The sequence below is a fragment of the Camelina sativa genome, chromosome 19, assembly GCF_030686135.1.
Source record: "Camelina sativa cultivar CO46 ecotype springtype chromosome 19, ASM3068613v1".
In the NCBI taxonomy this organism is placed as follows: Eukaryota; Viridiplantae; Streptophyta; class Magnoliopsida; order Brassicales; family Brassicaceae; genus Camelina; species Camelina sativa.
The window spans coordinates 1,589,681-1,613,278 of NC_141898.1; the positions used below are offsets into that span (position 1 = coordinate 1,589,681).

Sequence of the window (23,598 nt, forward strand, 5' to 3'; positions counted from 1 at the left end):
TATGTAGATTAAAAAGAGTTTAGCTTATTAGGAAAAAATAGTATACGTTTGATCTGTATTTGTTTTATTTGTTAGAGGAAACGTTGGGAACTCTGACTATTTTATTAATCTATATTTTATTTATTTGTTAATCTGTATTTGTTACACTTTACTAGTATAAAACCATCAAATTACATATCCACAATTATTATTTATCACTAATTTTATTCATTAACGATATCATCTTCAGGAAAGAACACTGTCCGAAGATATTTCACTGTGTTGATGTCCAACGCAAACGCTTTAGCCAAAATCTTTGGATCAATCGAAGGGTTCGACCCGAAAACTGCATCACCTACCGCGATCAAACCAGGATTTTGGCTCCCAACAGCCCCAATGACAACCGCATTTGTCTTCCCGACATTTGCATGAAATTGGACCAATCCGATGGGAAAAACAAACACATCTCCTGGATAAAGAATTTTGGAGAAGAGTGTGTAGTTGTAGTTGTTCGACGACACAAAGCCGACTGAGAGCTTTCCCTTGATGACTAAAAGTATCTCGGAGGCCCGTGGATGAATGTGCGGTGGGATTTGACCACCCGGGGCAAAGTCAATGCGGGCAATGGAGACCCCAAGAGTGTTGAGACCAGGGATATCAACGGGGTTGATAAAGGAGCCAAGGCGGTTGCTGGTGTTTCCCGGGATGTTAAGGCCAGAAGCAAAGAAATCATTGGATGTTACTAGTTTTGGATCTTTGCAGAATCTTCCATTTACGAAAACTACGATTCAAAATTAAAAAAAAAAAAAGGAGCAAATCAGTTAAAGGTCTGTAAGTTTGAAAATGAACGTTATATAGTAACTATACAGTCTAGTTTGCAACTTCCAAAAAATTAGTATTCTATACTGATTTAAATAATTTGTTTTTATCTTAATTTTCTGGCAAGGTAGAGATTACTAATTTGTTTTTACCTTAATTATTATTTATTAGAGATTACCTCCATTTATATCCTGGACGCCGGCAACACAGTAGTCTTGAAGAGGAGATGGGTCGTAACAAGATACAAACGAAGATGCTAAAGCCAGCAATATGATTTTAGCTACGAGAAATTGAAGACGACCTTTCATTTTTGTTTTTTTTTTGGGTCAAATATAATTGCTCCTGCGGTTTTGATTTCCTTTTCTTTGTGGATTAAGCGATAATGCATGAGAAACATGGGTGCGCTATGTATATACTTATATAGTCAGAAAAAGTCTTTCAAAACTAACTGATTTTAGTTTACAAGTAAATTACATCTAACAATTATAGATTGATCTTGTTTGTACGTACGAATAAATATCAAGACCTAATAAAAGTAAATTATATAAATGTGGACATTCATGCATTCATTTTTCAGTTTGTACACATATAAGGTTTGATTGTTTTCTTTAACATATGTTTATATGTTAATTAATGAAGTCTGACTAGTTATCAAATTAAGGTTTGATTGTTTTCTTTATGGTGTTTTTATTATCTTCTTCTTCTTCCTTCTTTTTTGTTTCTTGTATGAATAGTTACGTTTGAAACAAATAGTTTACTTTATATAATGAATCAAATTCGTTATAAGAAGACTAGCTAGCTTCCTCATAACAAATTTTAAATATGTTAGGATTCAAAGTATTGAAGTGTTGAATCCGAAGTTTATCCGAAGTTTTCCTAAATTACCTGGAAATTTCAAACGTGAGAAGATGTAATAACGATTTGCTTGATGATTAATGTATACAAGCTATAAGCATACACATACGTATACTTGCACACAATCAAAACATTAACCGATCAGTATAAACTTTCGAAGAAGAAAAAAAACCCACAGTGTTATTATATCATGCATAAGCTACACACAAACTCTCTCCTAAGGAAAAATGATCAAGTAACTATATTAAGTTGTGTGATTATTGTTCAAGTAAATGATTAATATATCATCAATATGATGCATATGAGAGTACAAGTCTTTGGAGTTAAAAAAATGAACTTGGAATATATTGTTATATGCAAGCTAAAAATCCAGTGTCTTAATCACTAAGACGTGGCCAGTATTATTCTTTATTAAATTACAATATGAAATAATAAAACACATTTTAATAACATAAACCATGTGCATCGCAAGCTCTAAACTGTAAATTAACATGGAGCTCAATATGCAGAGAACAACATAATCCTTAATTAGTGTTAAACCCCTCTGTAAGAGTGTTTTGCTTCCATGAATACTGTGTAGTCTGTGTTGTGTCTATAATATGTAAAGTAATTTAAAACTATAAACCATGCCTTCTCTGTTATAAAGATTAAATTATGTTTGTTTTTGTTATATGGAGATGGGTTTTTTTTTTTTATTAATATCACAATGCGTTTTCTACATGGACGATTTTGTACTTATTAAGATCTCGTAGGACATTTTTAGGTTTGTGTCTTTTTCTTTTAACATATTCCACTATGAGGTCCACAAACCTCTTTTTTTATTCCCATATCTCACATCCTCTTACATTTAAAACTAAAACATATAGCTTACTTATTCATTAACTTTATTAATTTCTTACAAATTGTTTTAACATTAATCAGCACATTACAATCTTGCATAGTTATTTCCCACAATTTTTTGTTGTTTGTAATACATATGTATGTATGTTTGTATTATATCGCCTAAACTATATTTATCATCGTTCTTAATTTCAAGGATAATCACGTATGTTATGTTTAGAAGAAAACACAGCCTGAAGATATTTCACTTTGTTCAAGTTCAGCGCAAAAGCTTTAGCCAAAACATTCGGATCAATCAAAGGGTTCGATCCGAAAACCGCATCACCTATCACGATCCTGCCCGGTTCCTGGCTCCCAGCAGCAGCAATCACGACCGCATTTGTCTTCCCAATATTCACATGAAATTGTATCAAACCTTTGGGAGACACAAACACATCTCCGGGATAAAGAACTTTGGTGAAGAGCGTGTAGTTGTATTCGTTCGACGATACAAATCCAACGAAAAGCTTGCCCTTGATAACTAACAAGATCTCGCTGGCACGTGGGTGCGTGTGAGGTGGGACTTGACCTCCCGGGGCAAAGTCAATGCGAGCAATACCAACCCCGAGAGTGTTGAGACCAGGCATTCTTTCAACAGTTACGGCGGTGATTGTGGAGCCGGGACCGGTGCTGGTGTTTCCTGGGACGTTTAGGCCGGAAGTATAAAAGTCATTCGCCGTTACACGTTTTGGATCTTTACAGAACTTCCCATTTACAAAAACTGCGAAATAATCAAATTTAAAGGTTTTTAGGTTTGAAAAATATAATTAGGTTACTATGATTTTGGCATAAAATTCGGTTTGAAGAGTATTAAATTAATGAGTCATATACCGTATGTGCAATATATAGATAGAGATTACCTCCATTTATATCGTCAACTGCAACACAGTAGTCTTGAAGAGGAGATGGGTCGTAACAATATACAAACGAAGATGATAAAGCTAGCCATACGATTTTAGATAAGAGAAATCGAAGACGACCTTCCATTTTTTTTTTCTAAAATAGAAATGTTGATTAGTATGATTGAATTTTTGAACTAAGCCATGTTGCATGAGAACATGCATGCGTTATATATATAGCCAAGATGTTGCCCAAAAACAGTTGATTTTAGTTTACAAGTAAATTGAATCTACTATAGATAATAGATTGATCGAGTTTTTACGTAATACAATGGACTCAAATCCAAGGCCCCCCAGTACAAGAAAATTAAAAATTTTGGGACTTTCATGCATGCTTTTGCGTTTTATTTATTAACTCTGTAAAGCCTGGCTGTTTATCATTTGAGTTTGTATTGCATATATGTTTTTTGCCTTTGTGTTTTTATTATGTAATTACGAAAATAATGTATTTTAAGTATAAATATAATAATTTAACACATAAACGCCACCATAAAATAACTATCAACACAAAAAAAACCATTGGATTCAGGGAACATAAATTTGTTTGATGTCATGATCAAAGAAGTGGTTATCATTTGCTCAATTTCATGATCAAAGCCTACAAGCATACATAGATTTATTCTTGCACACAACCAAAACATTAACCACGCAAATTATTAGAAAATATTAACCACTTATTTTACACAATTTAAGTTCGTATATCAGTCTAGTCTTTTTGTTCTATAGACTATAGTGGAGCTTGCGGTGTATTAATAACACAAATATAATCAAATTCATTTTTTTGTGCCTTATTTATTGATTTAAAATGTTACTATCATTATATACTCTTTTAATTTACCCGCTTACAAATTTATACAATATTTTGTAGCCAAACATGTGATGTACCTCATTTTTTATCACCAATCCTAAAACCTTATTACCTTGAAATTTCCTACGACCATAATGCAGGACCATACACTATCTGGAGAAATCTAACCAAGTTAGCGTCTAACTGAAAAGCTTTTGCCAAAACCTCTCGAGGAATCGAAGGGTTCGATCCAAAAACCGCGTCTGCGATCGTAATCGTACCAGGATTCTGGCTCCCAAACCCAGCAAACGCAACCGCCCTTGTCCTCCCAACGTTCATTTGAAAATGTATCAAACCAATGGGAAACACAAAAACGTCTCCTCTTCTAAGAACCTTGGAGAGCAGTCTGTTGTTGTCTTGGTTCGAAGAGACAAACCCAACCAGGAGTGTTCCTTTGGTGACCATGAGTATTTCAGAGGCGCGTGGATGTATGTGCGGTGGGTTTTGACCTCCCCGAGCAAAGTCTAAGCGAGCGAGGGAGACTCCGAGTGTGTTGAGGCCAGGGATTTTGTTGACATCCACCGTTGTGACATTAGAACCGATGAAACTGGTTGTGTTCCCGGGGATGTTTAATCCCGAATAAGAGAAATCATTTGCTGTTACTGATTTTGGATCCTTACACACTTTTCCATTCACGAAAACTGCAAGAAAAGACTTGTTATATCAATTAGTGAAGCTAAAGAGATACTAGACCGAACACTAAACTATATTAGAGATAATACCTCCATTAGTTTCGTTGGCAGCAACACAAAAGTCTTGAAAAGGACTTGGATAACAGTACACAAATGAATATGATAAAGCCAATAAGATAACGTGAGCTACAAGGAGGCGAAGAAGCAATTCCATGATTTCTTTTGTTCTAATTAAAAAAATTGAGTTGAAAGAGTGTTAGATGAGAAGCATAGGCTAAATATATAGCACAGAGAAATTCATTGAATATATTTTCATGTTATTTCTTTGTTACAAGTCAATTACATCAATCTACTACTGATGATCTAAATGTTTGAGCTGTAAAATTGAATATTTGATGTAATTATGATTCTGATTTGCTTTGATGATCAGAGTAGACACTTCACATGTAACTAAAAGCATTAGCCATAAATTTCTTTCAATTCTAGAAGTTAAAAACATCGCACATTTATGATCATGAACCTAAACCACACACAAACTCTACTGATTAACAATGACCACAGTATTCATCGTAATTAAATTTCGGTAACTAATGTAATTATAAACATCTACTTCATCCCCACTGTACCTAAATCATCTTCTTCAGTTACTTTCAAACAGAGTTCTCTGTTCTCTCTGTTTCTAAACCGTAAGTAAGTACCAGGCGGTCTCCTTTCTGTCTGTTGAGTTTCGAGATGTCTGTGATGAAGGTCTCAGTTTCATCCCGAACATATCGATCTCCAAGATTCCTACACCACATGACATGCTAAGACGAAGAAGAAGCCATGAGAAGAGGTTGAACAAATTGTAGACACCGAAGCCAAGAACTAGAATCCATGAGAAGACTTTGCAGCTTGACTATACCAAAAGATATGAAATTTTTTAGTCCAGTTCTGATAGTAGTAAAGATTCCCAATAGAGAAGAGGGGAGCTCCACCAGGCTTCAGCATTTATAAAACTTTGATTTCTTGCGATAACTGACATTCCCGAACGAGGAGGGGAGTGGACTTGAGCAATCTCTAAGATACAATCTAAACGTTTACACCAAGGAACGTTTGACCCAAGGCAGTTGTTGACGGCATGACGGTATTAACCTTTTGAAACGAGGAGGATTGCTTCAATTCAAAGTTGAGGGCAACCTTAATGTAGCTACTGAAACAATTTAAGGGTAATTCATTCGGTCGTTCGTATATTCTAGAATCTAAAAATCAAAGTCGAACGCTCAGACTAGCTTTCATTTCAAGCGGTTGGGCGATTAGTAATTGATTCAACAATCAAAGCATCAGATTAGAGTAAACGAGCCAGGGAGAACGAAGAATCAATAGCATCCTAAGCAAACCAATCCATACATACCGAGGCTCGACAATTCTTGCTTTCACAAATTTCAGTTGTTTCTCATTCCGAGAAAAAACAACAAGGTTACGTTCCATGAATGAAAACAGAAGCACACAAGTGAACAAACCAAATCATCACTGAACTCTTTCTCTAACAGCATGGCTTGAAACACCATTAAACATGACAAACTTAAAAATCCGAAAGCAATATCACATTCATACAAGAAAATTCTTTTCATTTCTCTAGCAAGACAAATAGCATCAAAAACTAGCTGAGGAAATTACTTTAGCAGAGCTACTCCGAAGTCAATATCATCAATCAACATTGCAGGAGACAAGCCAGACACTTTCACAAGTAGTAACGAGTAAAAAAAGAGTGACCACGACATAATTTATCAATTCCAGAGATACAAAAAGGAAATAGCTTGAAGATAAAGTGAACATTGTAGAAAGACAAGTTCTTGAACCCATTAAAATAAACGCAAAATAGAATCTAAAAGTCTCACAATTTCAACACATTCATTCATACTCCCAAAACGTTTGATAGAGAAAAAAAAAAAAAACCAAACCAGTTTATTTTTTTTTTAACGGTAACTCTTCTGGAAACGAGCACGAGCACCACGACCACCAAACTTCTTCGGCTCGCACCTCCTCGGATCCGCAACAAGTAGAGTCCTATCGTACCTCACCAAGATATCCTTAATCTCCTTCTTCGACTGCTCATCCACATACTTCTGGTAGTAAGCAACGAGGGCCTTTGCGATGCTCTGACGGATTGCGTACACCTGAGATGTGTTACCACCACCGTTGACACGGATTCTCATGTCAACTCCGGCGAAACGGTGTTTTCCGAGGAGAAGGATTGGCTCGAAGATCTTGAATCGGAGGATCTCTGGCTGATGAAGCTCGATCGGCGAACCATTGAGCTTGATCAGACCAGTACCGCGTTTGCAGTGGGTGACGGCAACGGCCGTCTTCTTCCTTCCGAAGCATTGAACTGACTCTTTCGCCGGTTGGGTCGCCATAGCTTAGGGTTTCGTGATTTTGTGCTTCTCTGCGGCAAAATCGTATATATGAGAGAGAAGAAGGAACAAAAAAAAACCCTAATTCAGCGTGTATAATACAAGCATCAGGCTTTTATAGGTCCACGTGGTTATGGGCCTAATTTTAAGGCCCATTAAAGTAGGGTAATAATACTATGGGCTCTCTTATATATGGATAAGATAAATCGGCTGTATTTTCTGGTTAACCGGGCGGGTTTCGTACAATTTCGAAGATTGGCAAACCGATGCTGGCTTTCACTATGACACTGGTAAATGTGGTCAACCACCAGATTCAGATTAACAAGATGGGTGTACAAATTTGGTTAAGAAGTTGTCAAATTTGCGGACTTAAACGATGGTTCAAATGATGGATATATATATATGTTCTATGTAATGTTACATTGAGATATTCCACATGTTCCAGTAATGGAAAACATAGGATAACACAGCCAGCTTGTTTTATATATAGTACACAGCTCAAATAATAATAATCTTCTACCTGATAATTTTATCAATCTTTCTGCTACTAATTCTCTTCGTTTTTTTTTATTTACAATGCCGGTTTCTCCTGTGTTTTCTTTTTTTTTTAATTTTCTTTCCCTCATTGTTCGTTCATCTGTCATGTGGGAATTCTAGGTCGTTTTCCAACACCTTAAAGTGTTGTGGCTGCTGTCCAGAGCAATGGAGGTTCCACATTTTGAAGTATGACCTCTCTAGATTCTTCACCTGCAACCAAGAGAACTCATTGGTTAAGAGGAACAAACCAAAGGAGAGACGAAATAGAGTCAGAAAGTGTTTCCCCGACTAACCCAGCGCCTGGTGTCGAATAGAGGACAGGTTAAGCGGCTAGCCTTCAGTTCCTTAGTCAGTGCCTCAAGCTTTGGTTTGTTCAGTGCCAAAGAGACAGCCTTCTCTTCGTAGTCCTCCAAGCTGTTTCACAATTGTTATGAATATCTCATCAACATACATGAAAACAGAGGATAGTGAGCATACTACAAGTTGGTTTATGCTGAGACATACTTGTTAACTATCATCTCATGCCCCAGACCAGTTGCAAGGCAGAGTGATCCAGCCACTCGAGTTGCCATTTTCTCAAGTGGTAATGTTATCATCGGTACACCAGCCCACAGCACATCTGTTCCTGTTGTGTGTCCGTTGCACAGAGGCCTAATGACGGGACAGGGTAGGGGAAGGTAAACTTGTGCAGAATTAGTTTTGTGTTGTTTTAAAAATATATATAGTAACAGACGAAACGACTTGAGAAGCAAAAGAACTCACGTGTCGAGGATTACATCAGCAAGGACACTTCGCCTGATATGTTCACTCTTCATGGCAACATCAGTGAAGATAATTTGATCAGACTGTACACCTTGGGCAGCAGCATCTGGATGGAAATAAGGTCAGAAAATAAGTTAGATAGTGCACGCAGGAAGAATAAGGAAATGCTAGGCTAAGGATGGAGCCACACATACATGTGCGAAACCTCATCTCTCCAGCTGCTGGAAAGCGGAGAAGCCAAAGAGCACTGTTGGGTACTCGTTTAAGAATGTTGCACCTTAAAAACAAAAACAAATCAGTTTGCGAATGTATAAATTTACGTCTATACCGAGCTATACAGTGATTTACGCTATCATGTTGGTGTATTTAAGCTATCATGATGGTGCCAAGTGACATACGTAAATTTCCAAAGAAACCACAAAAAGCTTAGGGAAAACATTTACCAAGTATTAACGATCTCAGGATCCATTTTGTACAATTGGTTGAAGCATGCAAATATGAATTTGTCTTCGGGAAGTCCATAATCTGATCGCTTGGGCTTAGAATTTGGATCCAACACATCCTGGTTTTTCTGCAAGTAGCATTTATACGATGAGTTTTATGATAAATGACTGTGGAACTGATGAAAATGTACAAATAACTAGTACAGATAACTTTTCTCAGAGCTTACCTGCTTGTAATCATTGACAAAGTAGCAATGGGGAAGATGGACCAGCTTCTCTGAGTAAATATGTGCATATTGCAGAGGAGACACAAACTGAAAAGTAAAATAGAGTAACCAGTCATAACATAGAATAAATAAGGTTGGAAGGAAAGAAAAATGTTCTGAATAAATCTGGAAAACTCTAATTCAGTTGCAAACCTCATCAGTCACTAGATAGTCTATATAGGTTGCCCCAGTTGTACCCGGGAAGCCCATATATGAAACCTGGATCGGTGCAGGCTGCATGGCAAATATCTCATTTCTAGCCCCCTGCATAGATTAAACCACGCAAATGTTACCGAAAACAATTTCATACGAATGGGTATCCAGAGTAAGAAGTTTCTGAAATGTTTAGAGCATGCCTTGGTGTAACCGTTTAGATTAATGAGGATCTGGATTTTGTCTTCATTTATAATTTTGGCGATAGCATCAGATGACATAGCAGAAACGTCCAGGAAATGCTCAGCTTCTGACTGGACACGCTGTCTCCACTCAGTATTATCATTTGCACTCAATGCATAGCAGAAAACCTGAAAAAAAAATGTGATTTGCTTTGCTGAAATCCCAAAAAAATGTGATTTGCTTTGCTGAAATCCCATCAATTACGAAAATCCTATATTTCACACACAGGATCTGTTCGGTTCCATAAATCCTACCATCAGAAGAACTAAACCTAGCATGCACGAATTCTATAGCCTCACTACAAAACACTGGGCTGAGAAGCTAACACTCGCTATAAAATCAGAGCAGTAAGAAATGGATCAAATCTCCAAATGCAGGATACAAACCTCCACGTTTTCTCTGTTGTGCAAACCAAACACTGATCCCATGAGGTGTGACAATGGATGATTACCAAAATCACTGCTCACATATCCAATCCTTAATCTCTTAAACCCTCCCTCACGTTTAACAGGGAGCCCAGATGGATGTGTAAAAGGAGGTAGTCCAAAACGAGAAGCGATTATGGAGCAGTGTGCAGCATATTTACGACTGAAAGTAGAGGGGAATTCTAAGGATTAAGCTTAAACACAAAGATAAAATAAACACGTTTTATCATGAGCATTGAAAATAAGCCTCAAACCTGATTTCAAGGGCAAGAATAGGATCAATAGGATATGCTATCGCATGGAAGGGCTGGACACTTGGAAGGACCGACATCTAGGATCAACAGGATATGTTATCACCTTAAATCTGTAATAGCATACAAAGTACTAAAAACTTGTGTGGCGTAAATACGTACATTTATTTGCCTCCTAATAATGCTTTCAACTTCAGCGAACATTTTGCTGCGGTCCTCCCAACAGCATACACACTGGTACAGCAGCAGGAAAGAAGAAAACATTAATGGAAGACGAAGGGGAAGTAAACAAGAGCTAGGAAATAGAGACAGAAGCTATCATATCAAACGTGTGATATCATACTACGAAAAAGAAATACCTGCAAGGTGTGCAGAAGGTTGCACGTTGCTTCTGGGAAGTCTGGTCGTAGTAGCAAGGCCTGCTTATAGCTCGTAATGGCAGCTTCCACATGCCCACTGCTTATGCAAGAAGGTCCAACAAATAAATTAATAGAAAAAAAAATATTTTTCTGGTTTAACATACTATCTCGGCAGTTAAAAGGTGGTCATTAACTCATTGTAATACTGCCACATCTTGAATGTTCTAAATCCCAGAAAACAAGAGCCTAACACGTAACCACCTTAAAAACTGTAGGTAGAGATACAAAGGCTTCTAGTGAAGTAGGAAAGTTGTCAATAATTTTAAGAAATATGCCACCATAAGCTATTCAAGAACGGTGAAATACACAAAATTCTTCTTGACTAAGATCTGAAGGAAAAGATGTTTTTGCTCTATTCTTAGGTAAACGGTATTTGAACATGTGTCTGAAATACATAATAAATACAAGATACAGACAAAATTTACCTATCCTTGTAAGCTGAGGCCAGGTTCGCATGAGCTTCAGCCATTGTAGGCCGGAAATTAATAGCATGCATGTAATCCTGAATTGCTTCGGTTACTCTCCCGATCTCTTTGTAAGTATTCCCTCTATTAACCAGAGCATCAGCTGCCAATGGGTCAATACGAAGAACCTCATTATAGCAGGATATAGCATCCGAGTAATTTCCCTGCAGTGAAGGAGAAAAAACAAGCTAAATTCGTCAAACATGTACAAGACTACAAAACTAATTAAACATTGATAATGGAGCACATAGCCACCTGTTGCTTGTAAATTATTGCAAGGTTATTGAACGGAGCAGATAGCCCTGTAGTTACAGCCAGAGTGGCCTTAAATAATGAGGAAGCAGGACCCATCATATTCCTGTTCAAGTTGTGAATTGGAGTTAATGGTAGTTTATAATATTTTCTATCCAGCAAGAAGAAAGAAAGGATCACGTACCACTCCATATAAATATTTCCAAGGTTGGCCATCGCTTGTGGATGATTTGGTTGTAAAGCCAGACATTGCTGCAGTATAACCACAGGTTTGTGAGTAATATGCAAATTCACTAGCAAGTCTCAGATGAAAAACCACACATACATTATAGCACCGAATGGCTTCATCAACTCGCCCAATATCCTTCAATGCATTACCCTTCAAGTTGCAAATACAAAAAAAAAGATCATATGTTAGAATACTTAGAAATATAGTTCAGATAAAAACCGAACATAACGTTTAGGGTAAATGCTAACCAAGTTGTTGTAAGCCTCTAGAAATAGTGAATCGCGGGATATAGCCTGCTTGTAGTGTCGAATTGCTAAATCCAGTTGACCTTGCTCATAGTATATACTGGCTATGTTCCCTGCATTTTAAAAGTTATATGTCAATAATGAATAAGAGATCACGCATTTATTACAGGTAAGCATTTAGTCGATCAAATTACACTCACCGAATGCCATTGCACAATTTGGCCGCATCTGTAAGGCATGCTGATAACACATGATTGCTTCTGTAAGTCTTCCGAGAGCCTTGAAAACAAAGAAAATAAAATTTTGTTTTCAACATTGTCCACAAAACATTATTTCACTTAACTTTCAGCTACTGAACCTGAACATATCTTAATACATTAAACGTAAACATACCTTATACACATTTCCTAGATTTAAATATGCATCAGGGAATGCAGGTTTCAACTTCACAGCTTCCTGGTAAATTAAGAAAATCAGCCAACATAGTTAAAACATATAGAATATAAACTAAAAAACGCACACATAATACTGTGTCAACAGGATTTTTCTAGGACAGAATGAAACATACCTTGTAGTATTGAAGGGCTCTATTGAGATCACCCGACTCCATGAAAAGACCAGCAAGATTTGACCATGCAATAGCAAATGTGGGTTGTATGCGAACAGCTTCAAGGTAACAACTGTATGCCTGCACAAAATATTACATTCTAACTATTTGGACTCTGGCAGAAGATACTGACTATAAGACTGACGATCATCCCTGCTTGCCTTTCAGTAACAACTTGATGTCTGTATTGATTGTGGATTATGACACAGTACAACACAGAAAAATGAATGCATCTATTAGTACTTCCAGTTGATAAACCCGTAAAATGACTACAGATGTGATGCTATATTACTAGAGCATCACGTCACCGTCCATTTAGATATAATTTATTTTGATTCAATTACAAATTCTTCTGCAATGAAAAACTTCTAATCAATCAATTGTAACAATGAGGCCACATCCATAACTAAATCACAAGACAATTGCAGATAATATTTTTTTAGTGCTGGAACAGAACATAATAACTTAGCTAGTTCAATTTACAAGACTTACTTCATGAATCAATCCTTGAGCCTTCATCAGATTCCCCAGATTACTATGTGCGTCAACCTAAGAAAATTTTACATTACCAGGTGAGAAGAACAACAAAAGAAGCTAGACAGTGAATCTCCCAGAAGTGGTGAGACAGAATACGACGAAAACTTAAATAGAAGGCTCATAAATTCCATAACCAGAAGTGGGTTCAATGAGAGGGCCTGCTGACAGCATTGTGTTGCCTCACTGAGTCTTCCCTTTCGCATGTACGCACTTGCCAAGTTCGACCAAGCATCAGCAAAGTTGGGCCTCAGCTGAGAATTAGATTAAAAAATGGAGTATTAGCAACTAGCAAGAGGAAAATGAAGTATAGGTTGAAAAGTGAACAGAAGAAACCGAGACGCATATAGCACAACCTCAATTGCAATTAAGTAGTAGCGGATTGCTCGATCAGTGTCCCCTTTTTCCTGGAAAAGTCAGAACACAGATATAAGAAGTTATATATGCTGGTAATAACCAAAAATGATTAAGCAAAGGCCAAGCCACTCACCTTCCATGCGTTTGCCATGTTTCCATAACACTCAGCAAACTGAGGTTGAATACGAAGAGCTTCTTCGTTTCTAGCTATGCACATATCATACTCTTGGAGCTGCAGGACATATATATATATATATATATATATATATATATATATAATAACACGAGTAAACAAACTAATTCATGGAAAACAAAAGGATAGAGTAATAATAATGATGACTAATGTGATAAGGAGGAAAGAAACAGTTACCTGGTAGTAGATAGCACCAATAAGAAGAAGATTATCAGTACGTAATGGGTTTCTCTGGTAAACCATATTGCTGTGCTCTAAGGCTTGTTTGAAATCGCCTGCTTTGTAAAGCTGATGAGCAAGACCCAGGCGTACGTCATCATCACCTGTACGAATACAGTTACCAGATACAAAAAGCTCAGATACTACTAAACAAAAGTAATAAGCTTTTTTTTTTTGTTTTTTTATCCCAAAACGAGAATAAACCAAAATAACCAAAGCTAAAAACTTTGCACGGCCAAAAGTAGAATACGCAAAAGTCAAAGAAGAAAATCACAAGTTGCAGTTAATAGCAAGTTTGGTTTCACCAAATCTAAGATCTTTTTTAACATACCTAGAATTGGAAAATTAGACCGCACAAACCTAATAATGTTCATAGTAAAAAAAAACTGATGGAAGCTACCACACAAGGATCAGAATCAATTCAGCTGCGATTAAACAAAGCAGATACACAAACAAATAAAAATTAAAGTTGGGAGACAAATCAGAACCTTCATGAGTCTTATTGAACTGCTGGAGAAGACTCGAAGAAGAGGAAGAAGAAACAGATGATAAATCAAGCTTTCTAGAGAAGAGTTCATCAACTCGATCCGAAAGAAACACAGGTCGAGAGATCATCGCAGCTCCGTTCTTAGACGAGATCATCGCGTCTTTGATTTAAATTAAACACCAATTTCACCACAGATCACAAGTCTCCGGGACTTGGCCGGAGAATCAAAAAAAAAACCAAAACGATGAGAAGAAGAGAAAAGGGCAAAAACCCTAAATCAAAATTCCTTTTCCCCCGACCTCGACAAAAAAAAGAGAAGCTTTTTTAGCTTTCTTCTTCTTCTTCCTCTTTAGCTTTTTGTCTCTTATATTTTGCTTTTTTCCAACCAATTAAGATTGCACACATATAATTGGACTTCAATGTTTGACACGTGTAAATTTCAACGCCGTTGATCTACGGTTCAGGTCAAAGAGTCAACAAAAAATATGGGCACAAAACCAAATCCTTTTGTCTTTTAGTAAACACGTGTCTAAGACGCAACAGTGTTTACTTCTCAAACAAAGGTTGTATAATCTACATATATACAATCCCATCCAAACAAATCTGTGTTTTTCCAAATATACAATAAAACACGTTATTCTGATTGATTAATTACCTTAATAATGAATATTTGAGAGAAAACAAAAAAAAAACAATATATACTCCTAATGCAATCTCCTTAAATAAGTATATAGTATATTGCATATACTACATCGTCCAACAAAAATATTAGTAATTTTAGTATAATATAAAATCAAATTGGCCTTCTTATGTGATATTATGCAGCAAAAAAAGCCCACATAAATTATTGAAGCCCACGATTGGCCTAAGTCTATTTAGGGTTTTCTTTAGTCTTCAAGTATTTATTATACACATAGCCTCTGCTTCAAGAAAAAGGGTTTTGAATTTTTAATAGTTAAGATTTAAGAATGAAGAAGAAGATGACGATCTTAAATCTTCCAATGGATTTGGTAGCGGAGATTGTTTCTAGACTTATGAGAGCTGTGAGATTAACTTGCAAAACGTTGAACACTTTATCCCAAAGTTCGAGCTTTACGAAGTTGCAGATTGGTAAAGAAGAAGCAGCAGCAACAAGTGAAGGGGAGACTCGAATGATCATGTTGATGGATTGCAATCTCTTTCTAATTCGTGTCTTCTTTAAAGGAACTGACATTGATCCATCTACAGAGCAAATAGGTAAACTCACTTGCTTAAACGATTCAGATCAAGTCACAATATCTCAAGTCTTTCACTGCGAAGGTTTAGTGTTATGCATCTTCAAAGACGGTATTAGGTCTGTGGTTTGGAATCCGTATTTGGGGCAAACAAGGTGGATCGAACCTAGATGTACTTACCGCAACCGCTTAGAGGAATATGACAGGTTCAGTTACGCTCTCGGATACGAGAATAAGGAATCTTGTCGTAGCTACAAATTGTTGAGGTTTATAGATTGTGCCTATAAACACCTTTTACGGTATGAAATCTATGATTTTGACTCTGATTTATGGAAGAATCTTGATGTCACTCCACACTGGCTTATATCGTATCATAACCGTGGCGTTTCCCTTGAGGGAAACACTTACTTTTGTGCTTCAGAAAGGAACTCAGAAGAGGAAGGACTCAACGATCACATCATCTGTTTGGATTATACAAGTGAGAGATTCGGCCCGCTTCTAGCTCTGCCGTTTAGCGCTGGATATGATGACTATGTGACTTTATCTTGTGTTAGAGAAGAGAAGCTTGCAGCTTTACTTTCTCACTACGAAGTAAATCCTTATGAGATTGACATATGGATTACAACTAAGATTGAGCCCCAAAATGTGTCATGGAGCAAGTTCTTGGCAGTGGATACGGAACCTCACGGTCATAGTATAGAAGGCAGTTTCTTCATCGACGAGGAGAAGAAAGTCGTCATGTGTGTAAATAAAAACAGAAATTGGAACCGCCACACACTTGACATCATTGGAGATGCTGGATACTTTAGAGAATCAGATCTCGGAGAACCTGACTGCAGAAACTGTCAGCCACATGTATGCGCTTATGTTCCAAGTTCAGTGCAAATCAAGCAACCTGCAAGAGGCCAAAAAAGGAAACAAGAAAGCAATTTGCAAAAGCGAATCAAGCAGGAGCATGATGGAAGGAGAAGGACGAGGGATAGTTGCATTTTCTCTTCTTCTCTTTGAACAAAGATTACTCTACTCTTTTATGGATCCAAACTATTCAGGGTCAAATATAGCAAGAGTCAAACTATTCAGATATAAATAAATAAATAAACCATAGAAAAATGCTACTTTGACAATTTTATTTTTCTAAAAAGAACTTTGAATTTTTATAGAATTTTGTTATATTATATGCAATTATTAATTTCTTATATAATAGATGATAAATTTTATATGAACAATTAATGTTTATCTCTACAATTATAAAAAGATGGTTAGAGCCACATCATGAATATTCCACCTATCTAATATAATTATCAAGTTTGATGTTTAAAAAAAAACACAAAATAGTTGGGGCGTAAAAACAAAGCTTTAAATCGAAAAAGGCCAAAACCCAAAACTTTAATTGTCATGCGTATACATATATATCCTCTACTTCAGCGGCAAGAAATCAGAGGAGAAAGTAAGAGAAGCAATTTTTTTTTTAAGGTTAAAAAAGCCCTTGTAGCAACTTGAAAAAAAAACGACAACGATGATCTTAAATCTTCCAAGGGATTTGGTAGAGGAGATTGTCTCTAGAATTCCGATGAAGTATATGAGAGCATTGAAATTAACTTGCAAAGCGTTGTACACTTTATCCCAAAGTCCGAGCTTTATGAAGTTGCAAATAAGTAAAGCAGCATCAACAAGGGACGAAGAGTCAATGATCGTGCTGATGGATTACAGTCTTTATCTAATCAGCTTCGTCTTCAACGTTGATTCATCTGCAGAGCATAAAGGCAAACTTTCTTGCCTTGACAAACAAGTCAAGATATCTCAAGTCTTTTACTGTGAGGGTTTGTTGTTATGCATATTGAAAAACTATAATTTTAAGCTTGTTGTTTGGAATCCTTATTTGGGGCAAACAAGGTGGATCGAACCCAGACACTCTCACCGCAAAGGACAAGATATGGACATGTACAGGTACGCTCTAGGATACGTGAACAAGAACCAATCTTGTCGTAGCCACAAAATCTTGAGGTTTATAGATGATTACATCTATTCTGCCCAAAACGTCCGTGCACCCGAAAACCGCTTTTCATGGTATGAAATCTACGATTTCGAAACTGATTTATGGACAACTCTTGACGTCCCTCCATACTGGAGTATATCGTTTTATCAGCGTGGGGTTTCTCTCAAGGGAAACACTTACTTTTGTGCTACAAAATGGTTCTCAACAGAAGAACTCGACGATCACATAATATGTTTTGATTATACAAAAGAGAGATTTGGGCCGCTTATGCATCTGCCGTTTAGCGCTGGACATCATGACTATGTGACTTTATCTTGTGTTAGAGAAGAGTAGCTTGCGGTTTTACTTACGCACAACGAAATAAATCCATATGAGTTTGAGATATGGATTACGACTAATATTGAGTATGAAAAGGTGTCGTGGAGCAAGATCTTGGAAATGGATACGGAACCATTGGCTGAAAGGCCGCTTGCATTTAGAAACGGAAGTTTCTTCATCGACGAGGACAAGAAAGTCTCCATGGGTTTTGATGACAGTTTTGGCCACAGAGTTAACATCATTGCAGAGGATGGGAACTTTAATGAATTGGATCTCGTAGAGCTCGCCGACAGAAAATCTAGGCAACATTTGTGCCCTTATGTTCCAAGTTCAGTGCAAATCAAACAACATCCTGGAGGCAAAAGGAAACGAAAAACCATCCTAGAAAAGCGTCGATATGACCAAAACATGTTGAGACTTGCTGCCTTTATAAAGCGAACCAAGCAGGAGAGTAATAAATTGAGAAAACGCATACTTCAAAGCCGAGCTTAGGTCTTTCGTTTACTCTCTTTTTCTTCTCATTGAATAAGATTACTATCATTAATTAATTTGTTTCTTCCTATCTTATGCAATGGGATGACAATGAAAAATCTGTTTGCTCTTTGTCGTAATACTTTTTTTTCCTCTATAAGCACCAAAGCTATGTTGAGAATCACAATGATCATGATGATCAAACAGCTTCCTTCTGGCTCTTTATCCTTATGAAGTCGTAACAGAGCCTTTATAGTTACTCTACACAGAGATGTCATTGTCTTGATTTCGATTAAAATAATATAATTGTAGTTCAGATTCGGTCTATATACTCATTACTCAGTTTGTACACTTCTTAGAACTAGTAATAGACTAATAGTAGAGGACCTAAGTCAATGTTTTAGCTAGCTATTGTTCACTTGTACTAAAATTAAGCTTTCCTTTTTGGGAACAAAACTTTCACTAGTAAAACCAATTCAGCTGCTTCTAGCTATTTGTGTTTCTTATACAGAGAAATTCAACACTAGTAAAAGAATTAAGCATCAGACTTGAGGGACCTGGTTCAACACTAGTAAAGACTGTTTTACTCTGGGAATTACACTTGTACTTCAAATTAAACTCTCTATTGGTCTTTCCCCTTTCTTTGCAGATAATGAACAAAACTTTGAAAACTAAGACAGATTCAGCTGCGTCTTCTGATTTATGTTTGTTATAGGGAGCTTCACAGAAAGCAGCAGAAGAAGATATGATAAACTAAGAGCTTACTGTTGATGGTGGTTCTTCAGGCTCAGACCGGGGATTCTCATTGGATTGTCTAGCAGATATGACCTTGTCAATGGTTTGATCAGGGACAGCGATCCCTGTGGTTTCCATATCTGCAACTATGGCAATGGCTGCATCAAGTTCTCCAAGGTCCAAACACAATGTGATGATCTCGTCGTACAACGGGCTGCAATAAAAGACCCGGTATTAAGATTTCATTGTTTATAGTCAAGTTTGGCCATACTGACCGCCTTGGGCTAGCTTCTCTAACTGACTAAACCCAAAAGAGTGGTTGTAACTGAGTTACCTGCCAAAAGAGTAGCCAAGACTGTGTGTCGTCTGCAAGATCTTCAAGAAGGCTGAAGGCATGGGACCCCTTAAAGCAGCTCGTAATATCACCGCACAATCGCCAATAGTTGGAACTCCACCCAATTCAATCACCTATACAAACTCATGATTACGTTTATTATTGTTACATTATTCATAGAAAGTTATATAATAATGATTTAGAGGTTTGAAGGGACTCTTGCCTTTGTCATGAGTACAATTGCCAACTCGACTTCCCACTCTTGTGACCATTTTCTCGGAGTTTTGTTCTTAAAATCCTTCTCCCATGTCCAACCCCAAACATCTGCTATTGTATACATGTCAGACACGTCAAATACTTTCCTTTCCCTCATTTCTTTGAATGCTTCAAATGGGTCCTCAGGGAACCAATCCTCATCTGCATCATCCTGATGGATGTAATCGGCATTGGTAAACATGCTTAAAATATCATATTCATGAACATGTGACTAAATTCATGAACATATTAATACACACACCTCAAGTGTCATACGAGATGCCCTCTTCCCACGTTTCTTTGTTCTGTTTGCTTCATCAGATTCTTTCAAGAGTTGGACTCCAATCATTTGAAGATGCTTCTTAGCTTCAGCTGCCTTATTCTTAACTAAATCCTCTCCTTCTGCTCGATTCTCAGTTTCTGCAACTACCACTTCTTCCTCTTCATTTTCATCATCATCCTCATCCCCTTCCTGTTCTTCCTCCTCATCATCATCATCCTCATCATCATCAGCTTCTTTTGCAACATCTTTAATTGTGTTCTCCGACTCACCTGTAGCTACTGTTTCAGCTGTTTCCTTGGATTCAACTGAAGTTTCAATGAAGCCTTCTCCAAGAAACCGACGTTTCCAGAACTCTGTGTCTCCTTCATGTAGCTTGATTCGACATATTAATTCGTCTACTTCTTCATCGACCTATATTTAAAAATGAAATTCATTACATGCGTGAGTACTCATGAGTCAAGATACATGTTTTCCCAACTGAAATAAAGGAGCACAATTTACCTCCTCCTCTTCTTCTTCAATTGGAGGAACCCAAAGAGGACGACCTCGAGATTTGTTTATTCTCCTTGCTTTTTGGACTCGCTGGTAAAGAACATTCCTGGTTCCATCAATTGGCAAACCCTGAGCTTCAAGTTCTTCCTTTAACTCTGATACAACCATCTTGCTTGCTGCTTTCGGCTTCAAAAGATTCTGTGCAGGACCTCTTATTATGTTTCGTAATCTCTCCATCACTCTCATGTAATCAGATTCTGATACATCTCCTAGAACTGGAAGACCTTCACTCTGTAAGGTTCTATAGAGCTTCCTATGGTGAATTTTCCAATCTTCAAGGCATCTCTGTTTAAAGGATGTTTCAATAGGATTTGAGTATATAAAACCAGAAGCATCGGGATCTAAAGGAGTTTTCCCTTTTCGAGGTACCCAACGCTTGCGCTCACCAGTAAGCCCCCCTTCCTCTATGTACCTGAAAGGTTTACAGAGTGCGAATCTTAGTATATCAAGACAACAACATGTGAAAGAACACATAATTTCTTTCAGACCATTAAAACAGAGCATTAGAATATATAACTTGTAAAAAGTTCCAATCAAACCACGCAGAACTCCAGTTTTTTACCTTGCTAGATAATCAATCTCATAGCCAAGTTCAGCTTCTTCTTGCAATGGTTCAATCCATGAGCTGACTAGTGTTCGATATTTTCTACTCATAATCATGGCTCGTGGAGGTATAGGTTGGTTATCTTTTCGCATTGCATCTAAAGCATCTATGAGCTCAACAATTCTTCCTGGTTCAAAGATAGAGAGTATCGTTTAAAGACAGTAAATTTACAAGGAACGAAGAAAAAAAAGCTTGTCACTAACACATGTCCTAAAAATTAACAAATGAAGGTAACACATAAAAGAATAAAAATAGAGAACCATAATTATAAATAGTTCTAATAATATATTCTCACAATGTCCCAGAAGGTGTTCAACATATGCCTCTGCATAATAGTATTTACACAGGTAGAAGTGTATGCGTACCTTCTCGACACAAAGCCCGAAGATACAAAGAGAGAGGATCCTCAAAGTTCCCTGCATTGTGTAAAACTACCGTTCCTCCTTCAAATTTTTTCAGCGCTCGAAAATGTCTAATTGCTTCCTTCACAACACAATATTTCGTGAAGCACTCAACTAAGAGGCTGAAATGGATCATTATACAGATCATATTAGGGGGTTATACAATAGAACGGGTTGAAATGCAAACTGGGTATAAATGAGTGCAAGACAGAATGAAATAAAGATTCTCTCACGCGTAAGTCTTCACGTTTGGCTGCACACGTTTGTGGTCCTCAACCATCATTCCAAGTAGTTCAGCAACATCTTGAACCCTGTGATTCATGCAACAGGCTACCTAAAACTTTGTCCACTTTTAAGATGAATGTGTGCAAATAAACCTCATATGAATTACCTATCATATGACTCGGCTCTTGTATAGGCTTGAATCACCCAGTTATATGTCTCAGTGTTGGGCTTCATAAAAACTATCAAATCAAGATTACATCAACCTGTTTCAGAAGCCATTACACAACAACTAAACAAAACATTTGAAGCAGGAATCAGCTGAAAAAGAAAACAAACCTTCGCCATACTCCATATTTTCAAATGTCGCATAAGCTACCTCGGGAATCCCACATGTAGCCTACACAATGGAAGCAAAGAAAAATCATATTTGATAAAAAGAAAGAAAAAAGGCATAACTATCTTAACCAGACAAAGAAGAAGCGTGTGTATACTTTCCAAAACACCATGACAAACCTGCACACTAAGAAGACAGTTGAAATGAAAGGTTGTCGCCATTCTACCAGCTGCCTCCATTTCGTAAGAGATGTCTAAGGCATTAGAATGATCTCCAGCTTTGCAATCTTCTTCAATCATCAAATCATAAAGCTCATCGGTTGCTCTCATCCCACCTCTAGCACCCTTCAAGAAAACTTTATTTGCATCTTCCAAGTGATTTGTTCTCATGAGCTCCTCTATAAAAAAAACCACAATTCAATTATATACAATTACTCAATAACCCCAAGCATTGTAGACACAAAAGAAATACAAGCATTTGATTGTAACAAACAGTCTTGGTAAGAGAGAATACCAACAAGAATGAGCCAAGCCTGACGAATGTCATAGTTAAGCTTTTCCATAGCGGCAAGGATTTCTAAGCCTCTCGTAGCGTTTCCTTTAGAACCAGAGAGTCGAACCAAAGCAGTCATTGTTTCAGGAAGCGGACGTTGGCCTGCACCTAGCTCCTTTCTCAGCGAGTGCATCTGCAATCACACACACCAAACAAAGAAAAGTGTTCATCTTTCACTTCAAACACACCCAAGAAGCTACGAGAAAGAGGAAATTTCCAATTTGGATTAAAAGTCTTAAACCATAGCTCAAGTTCAATAAAGCAGAACAATGCAAATTCCGATAAGAGTTCTTAGCTTTTAGCATTGAGTGACTTCTTAAACACAATAAAGTATACATCTTTCATTTACCGCGCCTTGTTCGTCGCCGTTAAGAGCGTGAGCAACGACCAAGCCATGGAAAGAACGAGGTCCAGGGGTAAGCCCAGCGGCAATCATGTCATAGATAACCTCGGATACACCTGAAGTGTCTCGATTTCTAGCTCTTTCCATAAGCTCGTCCATAAAAGTGAGGCGGAGACTCCTCTCCAGGGCCGAGACAGCTTCACCGCTTCCGAAAGACGACGATGAATCGTCATTATCTCCTCCTTCGCCGCGCTTCTGCTTCCTCCTCCTCCTGGGCTTCTTCTCCGGCGCAGTAATTGAGCAACGAATGGAGGATAAACCGGCGGTGCGACGAGGAATTGGGTGGATTGAGTTAGAGGGAAATGGAGGATTGAGGAAGAAGAGTGACATTTTTTTTTTTTTGGGCTAAAGTCTTAAGATTTTTTTTTTGTTACTGGGGAATGGATAAAGTGATTTGAAATTCATAAGATTTATCTTTTAACTAAACGGGGACGATGATCATGTGCAGATCACGTGAGTAAATTTGTCTTCCAAATTTTCTTACCGAATTGGATTGAACCAGATTGCTCACATAACCGGACTTAACCAAGCG

General features: G+C 37.4%; 6 protein-coding genes and 2 pseudogenes across 8 annotated transcripts; 2 read left to right on the forward strand and 6 right to left on the reverse strand.

Moving 5' to 3' along the window:
• Positions 1-99: 99 nt before the first annotated feature.
• Positions 100-1,187, reverse strand: LOC109130750 (germin-like protein subfamily 1 member 3). Its single transcript, XM_019240721.2, has 2 exons — positions 977-1,187; positions 100-760 (listed from the first exon to the last, which is right to left on the reverse strand). Exons 1-2 carry the CDS (start codon positions 1,104-1,106, stop codon positions 204-206), a joined length of 687 nt encoding a protein of 228 aa, XP_019096266.2. The 5' UTR covers positions 1,107-1,187; the 3' UTR covers positions 100-203.
• A 1,312-nt stretch (positions 1,188-2,499) lies between these two features.
• On the reverse strand, positions 2,500-3,580 carry LOC104767323 (germin-like protein subfamily 1 member 5). Its single transcript, XM_019240720.2, has 2 exons — positions 3,393-3,580; positions 2,500-3,253 (listed from the first exon to the last, which is right to left on the reverse strand). The coding sequence occupies exons 1-2, from the start codon at positions 3,517-3,519 to the stop codon at positions 2,685-2,687; spliced, it is 696 nt and encodes a 231-aa protein (XP_019096265.1). The 5' UTR covers positions 3,520-3,580; the 3' UTR covers positions 2,500-2,684.
• A 615-nt stretch (positions 3,581-4,195) lies between these two features.
• Positions 4,196-5,194, reverse strand: LOC104764050 (germin-like protein subfamily 1 member 6). Its single transcript, XM_010487490.3, has 2 exons — positions 5,001-5,194; positions 4,196-4,919 (listed from the first exon to the last, which is right to left on the reverse strand). Exons 1-2 carry the CDS (start codon positions 5,122-5,124, stop codon positions 4,363-4,365), a joined length of 681 nt encoding a protein of 226 aa, XP_010485792.2. The 5' UTR covers positions 5,125-5,194; the 3' UTR covers positions 4,196-4,362.
• Positions 5,195-6,628: 1,434 nt separating this feature from the next.
• LOC104764051 (small ribosomal subunit protein uS9z) lies at positions 6,629-7,390 on the reverse strand. The gene has a single exon (XM_010487491.2). It carries the CDS (start codon positions 7,304-7,306, stop codon positions 6,866-6,868), a length of 441 nt encoding a protein of 146 aa, XP_010485793.1. The 5' UTR covers positions 7,307-7,390; the 3' UTR covers positions 6,629-6,865.
• Positions 7,391-7,680: 290 nt separating this feature from the next.
• Positions 7,681-14,925, reverse strand: LOC104764052 (putative UDP-N-acetylglucosamine--peptide N-acetylglucosaminyltransferase SEC). 2 transcript variants are annotated; one of them, XM_010487493.3, is made up of 27 exons: positions 14,391-14,925; positions 13,861-14,006; positions 13,624-13,722; positions 13,490-13,540; positions 13,271-13,387; positions 13,092-13,148; positions 12,561-12,680; positions 12,386-12,448; positions 12,193-12,271; positions 11,996-12,105; positions 11,844-11,897; positions 11,703-11,770; positions 11,522-11,624; positions 11,228-11,430; positions 10,743-10,839; positions 10,546-10,617; positions 10,387-10,463; positions 10,094-10,295; positions 9,668-9,835; positions 9,465-9,575; positions 9,273-9,359; positions 9,046-9,173; positions 8,797-8,879; positions 8,603-8,708; positions 8,345-8,491; positions 8,134-8,254; positions 7,681-8,050 (listed from the first exon to the last, which is right to left on the reverse strand). In XM_010487493.3, the coding sequence occupies exons 1-27, from the start codon at positions 14,542-14,544 to the stop codon at positions 7,937-7,939; spliced, it is 2,937 nt and encodes a 978-aa protein (XP_010485795.1). In that variant the 5' UTR covers positions 14,545-14,925; the 3' UTR covers positions 7,681-7,936. The 2 variants fall into 2 exon arrangements, with proteins under 2 accessions (XP_010485795.1, XP_087359128.1); XM_087503002.1 differs by lacking the exons at positions 13,271-13,387; positions 13,490-13,540; positions 13,624-13,722; positions 13,861-14,006; positions 14,391-14,925 and adding an exon at positions 12,761-12,781.
• Positions 14,926-15,357: 432 nt separating this feature from the next.
• LOC104767324 (F-box/kelch-repeat protein At4g33290 pseudogene) lies at positions 15,358-16,616 on the forward strand (annotated as a pseudogene).
• Positions 16,617-17,113: 497 nt separating this feature from the next.
• LOC104767325 (F-box/kelch-repeat protein At4g33290 pseudogene) lies at positions 17,114-18,409 on the forward strand (annotated as a pseudogene).
• A 420-nt stretch (positions 18,410-18,829) lies between these two features.
• LOC104764053 (uncharacterized) lies at positions 18,830-23,499 on the reverse strand. Of its 2 annotated transcripts, XM_010487494.3 has the most exons (13): positions 23,013-23,499; positions 22,625-22,796; positions 22,291-22,508; positions 22,114-22,174; positions 21,944-22,016; positions 21,786-21,863; positions 21,517-21,674; positions 21,110-21,278; positions 20,497-20,959; positions 19,975-20,406; positions 19,681-19,884; positions 19,458-19,591; positions 18,830-19,337 (listed from the first exon to the last, which is right to left on the reverse strand). In XM_010487494.3, the coding sequence occupies exons 1-13, from the start codon at positions 23,394-23,396 to the stop codon at positions 19,142-19,144; spliced, it is 2,742 nt and encodes a 913-aa protein (XP_010485796.2). In that variant the 5' UTR covers positions 23,397-23,499; the 3' UTR covers positions 18,830-19,141. The 2 variants fall into 2 exon arrangements, with proteins under 2 accessions (XP_010485796.2, XP_087359129.1); XM_087503003.1 differs by lacking the exons at positions 22,625-22,796; positions 23,013-23,499 and having other exon boundaries at positions 21,944-22,040; positions 22,291-22,358.
• Positions 23,500-23,598: the final 99 nt, after the last annotated feature.

Bases quoted from the DNA above. Each gene is read 5' to 3' on its own strand.
- LOC109130750 (XM_019240721.2), bottom strand. From the start codon at position 1,106: ATGAAAGGTCGTCTTCAATTTCTCGTAGCTAAAATCATATTGCTGGCT. The intron at 761-976 runs GTAATCTCTAAT...TTTGAATCGTAG, and splicing joins CGTCCAGGATATAAATGGAG to TTTTCGTAAATGGAAGATTC.
- LOC104767323 (XM_019240720.2), bottom strand. From the start codon at position 3,519: ATGGAAGGTCGTCTTCGATTTCTCTTATCTAAAATCGTATGGCTAGCT. The intron at 3,254-3,392 runs GTAATCTCTATC...ATTATTTCGCAG, and splicing joins AGTTGACGATATAAATGGAG to TTTTTGTAAATGGGAAGTTC.
- LOC104764050 (XM_010487490.3), bottom strand. From the start codon at position 5,124: ATGGAATTGCTTCTTCGCCTCCTTGTAGCTCACGTTATCTTATTGGCT. The intron at 4,920-5,000 runs GTATTATCTCTA...CTTTTCTTGCAG, and splicing joins TGCCAACGAAACTAATGGAG to TTTTCGTGAATGGAAAAGTG.
- LOC104764051 (XM_010487491.2), bottom strand. From the start codon at position 7,306: ATGGCGACCCAACCGGCGAAAGAGTCAGTTCAATGCTTCGGAAGGAAG.
- LOC104764052 (XM_010487493.3), bottom strand. From the start codon at position 14,544: ATGATCTCGTCTAAGAACGGAGCTGCGATGATCTCTCGACCTGTGTTT. The intron at 12,449-12,560 runs GTATGTTTCATT...TTAATTTACCAG, and splicing joins GAGCCCTTCAATACTACAAG to GAAGCTGTGAAGTTGAAACC. The intron at 11,898-11,995 runs GTTAGCATTTAC...TGCAACTTGAAG, and splicing joins TAGAGGCTTACAACAACTTG to GGTAATGCATTGAAGGATAT.
- LOC104764053 (XM_010487494.3), bottom strand. From the start codon at position 23,396: ATGTCACTCTTCTTCCTCAATCCTCCATTTCCCTCTAACTCAATCCAC. The intron at 22,509-22,624 runs GTATTCTCTCTT...TTTTTTTTATAG, and splicing joins GGCTTGGCTCATTCTTGTTG to AGGAGCTCATGAGAACAAAT. The intron at 21,864-21,943 runs GTAATTCATATG...CATGAATCACAG, and splicing joins AGAGCCGAGTCATATGATAG to GGTTCAAGATGTTGCTGAAC.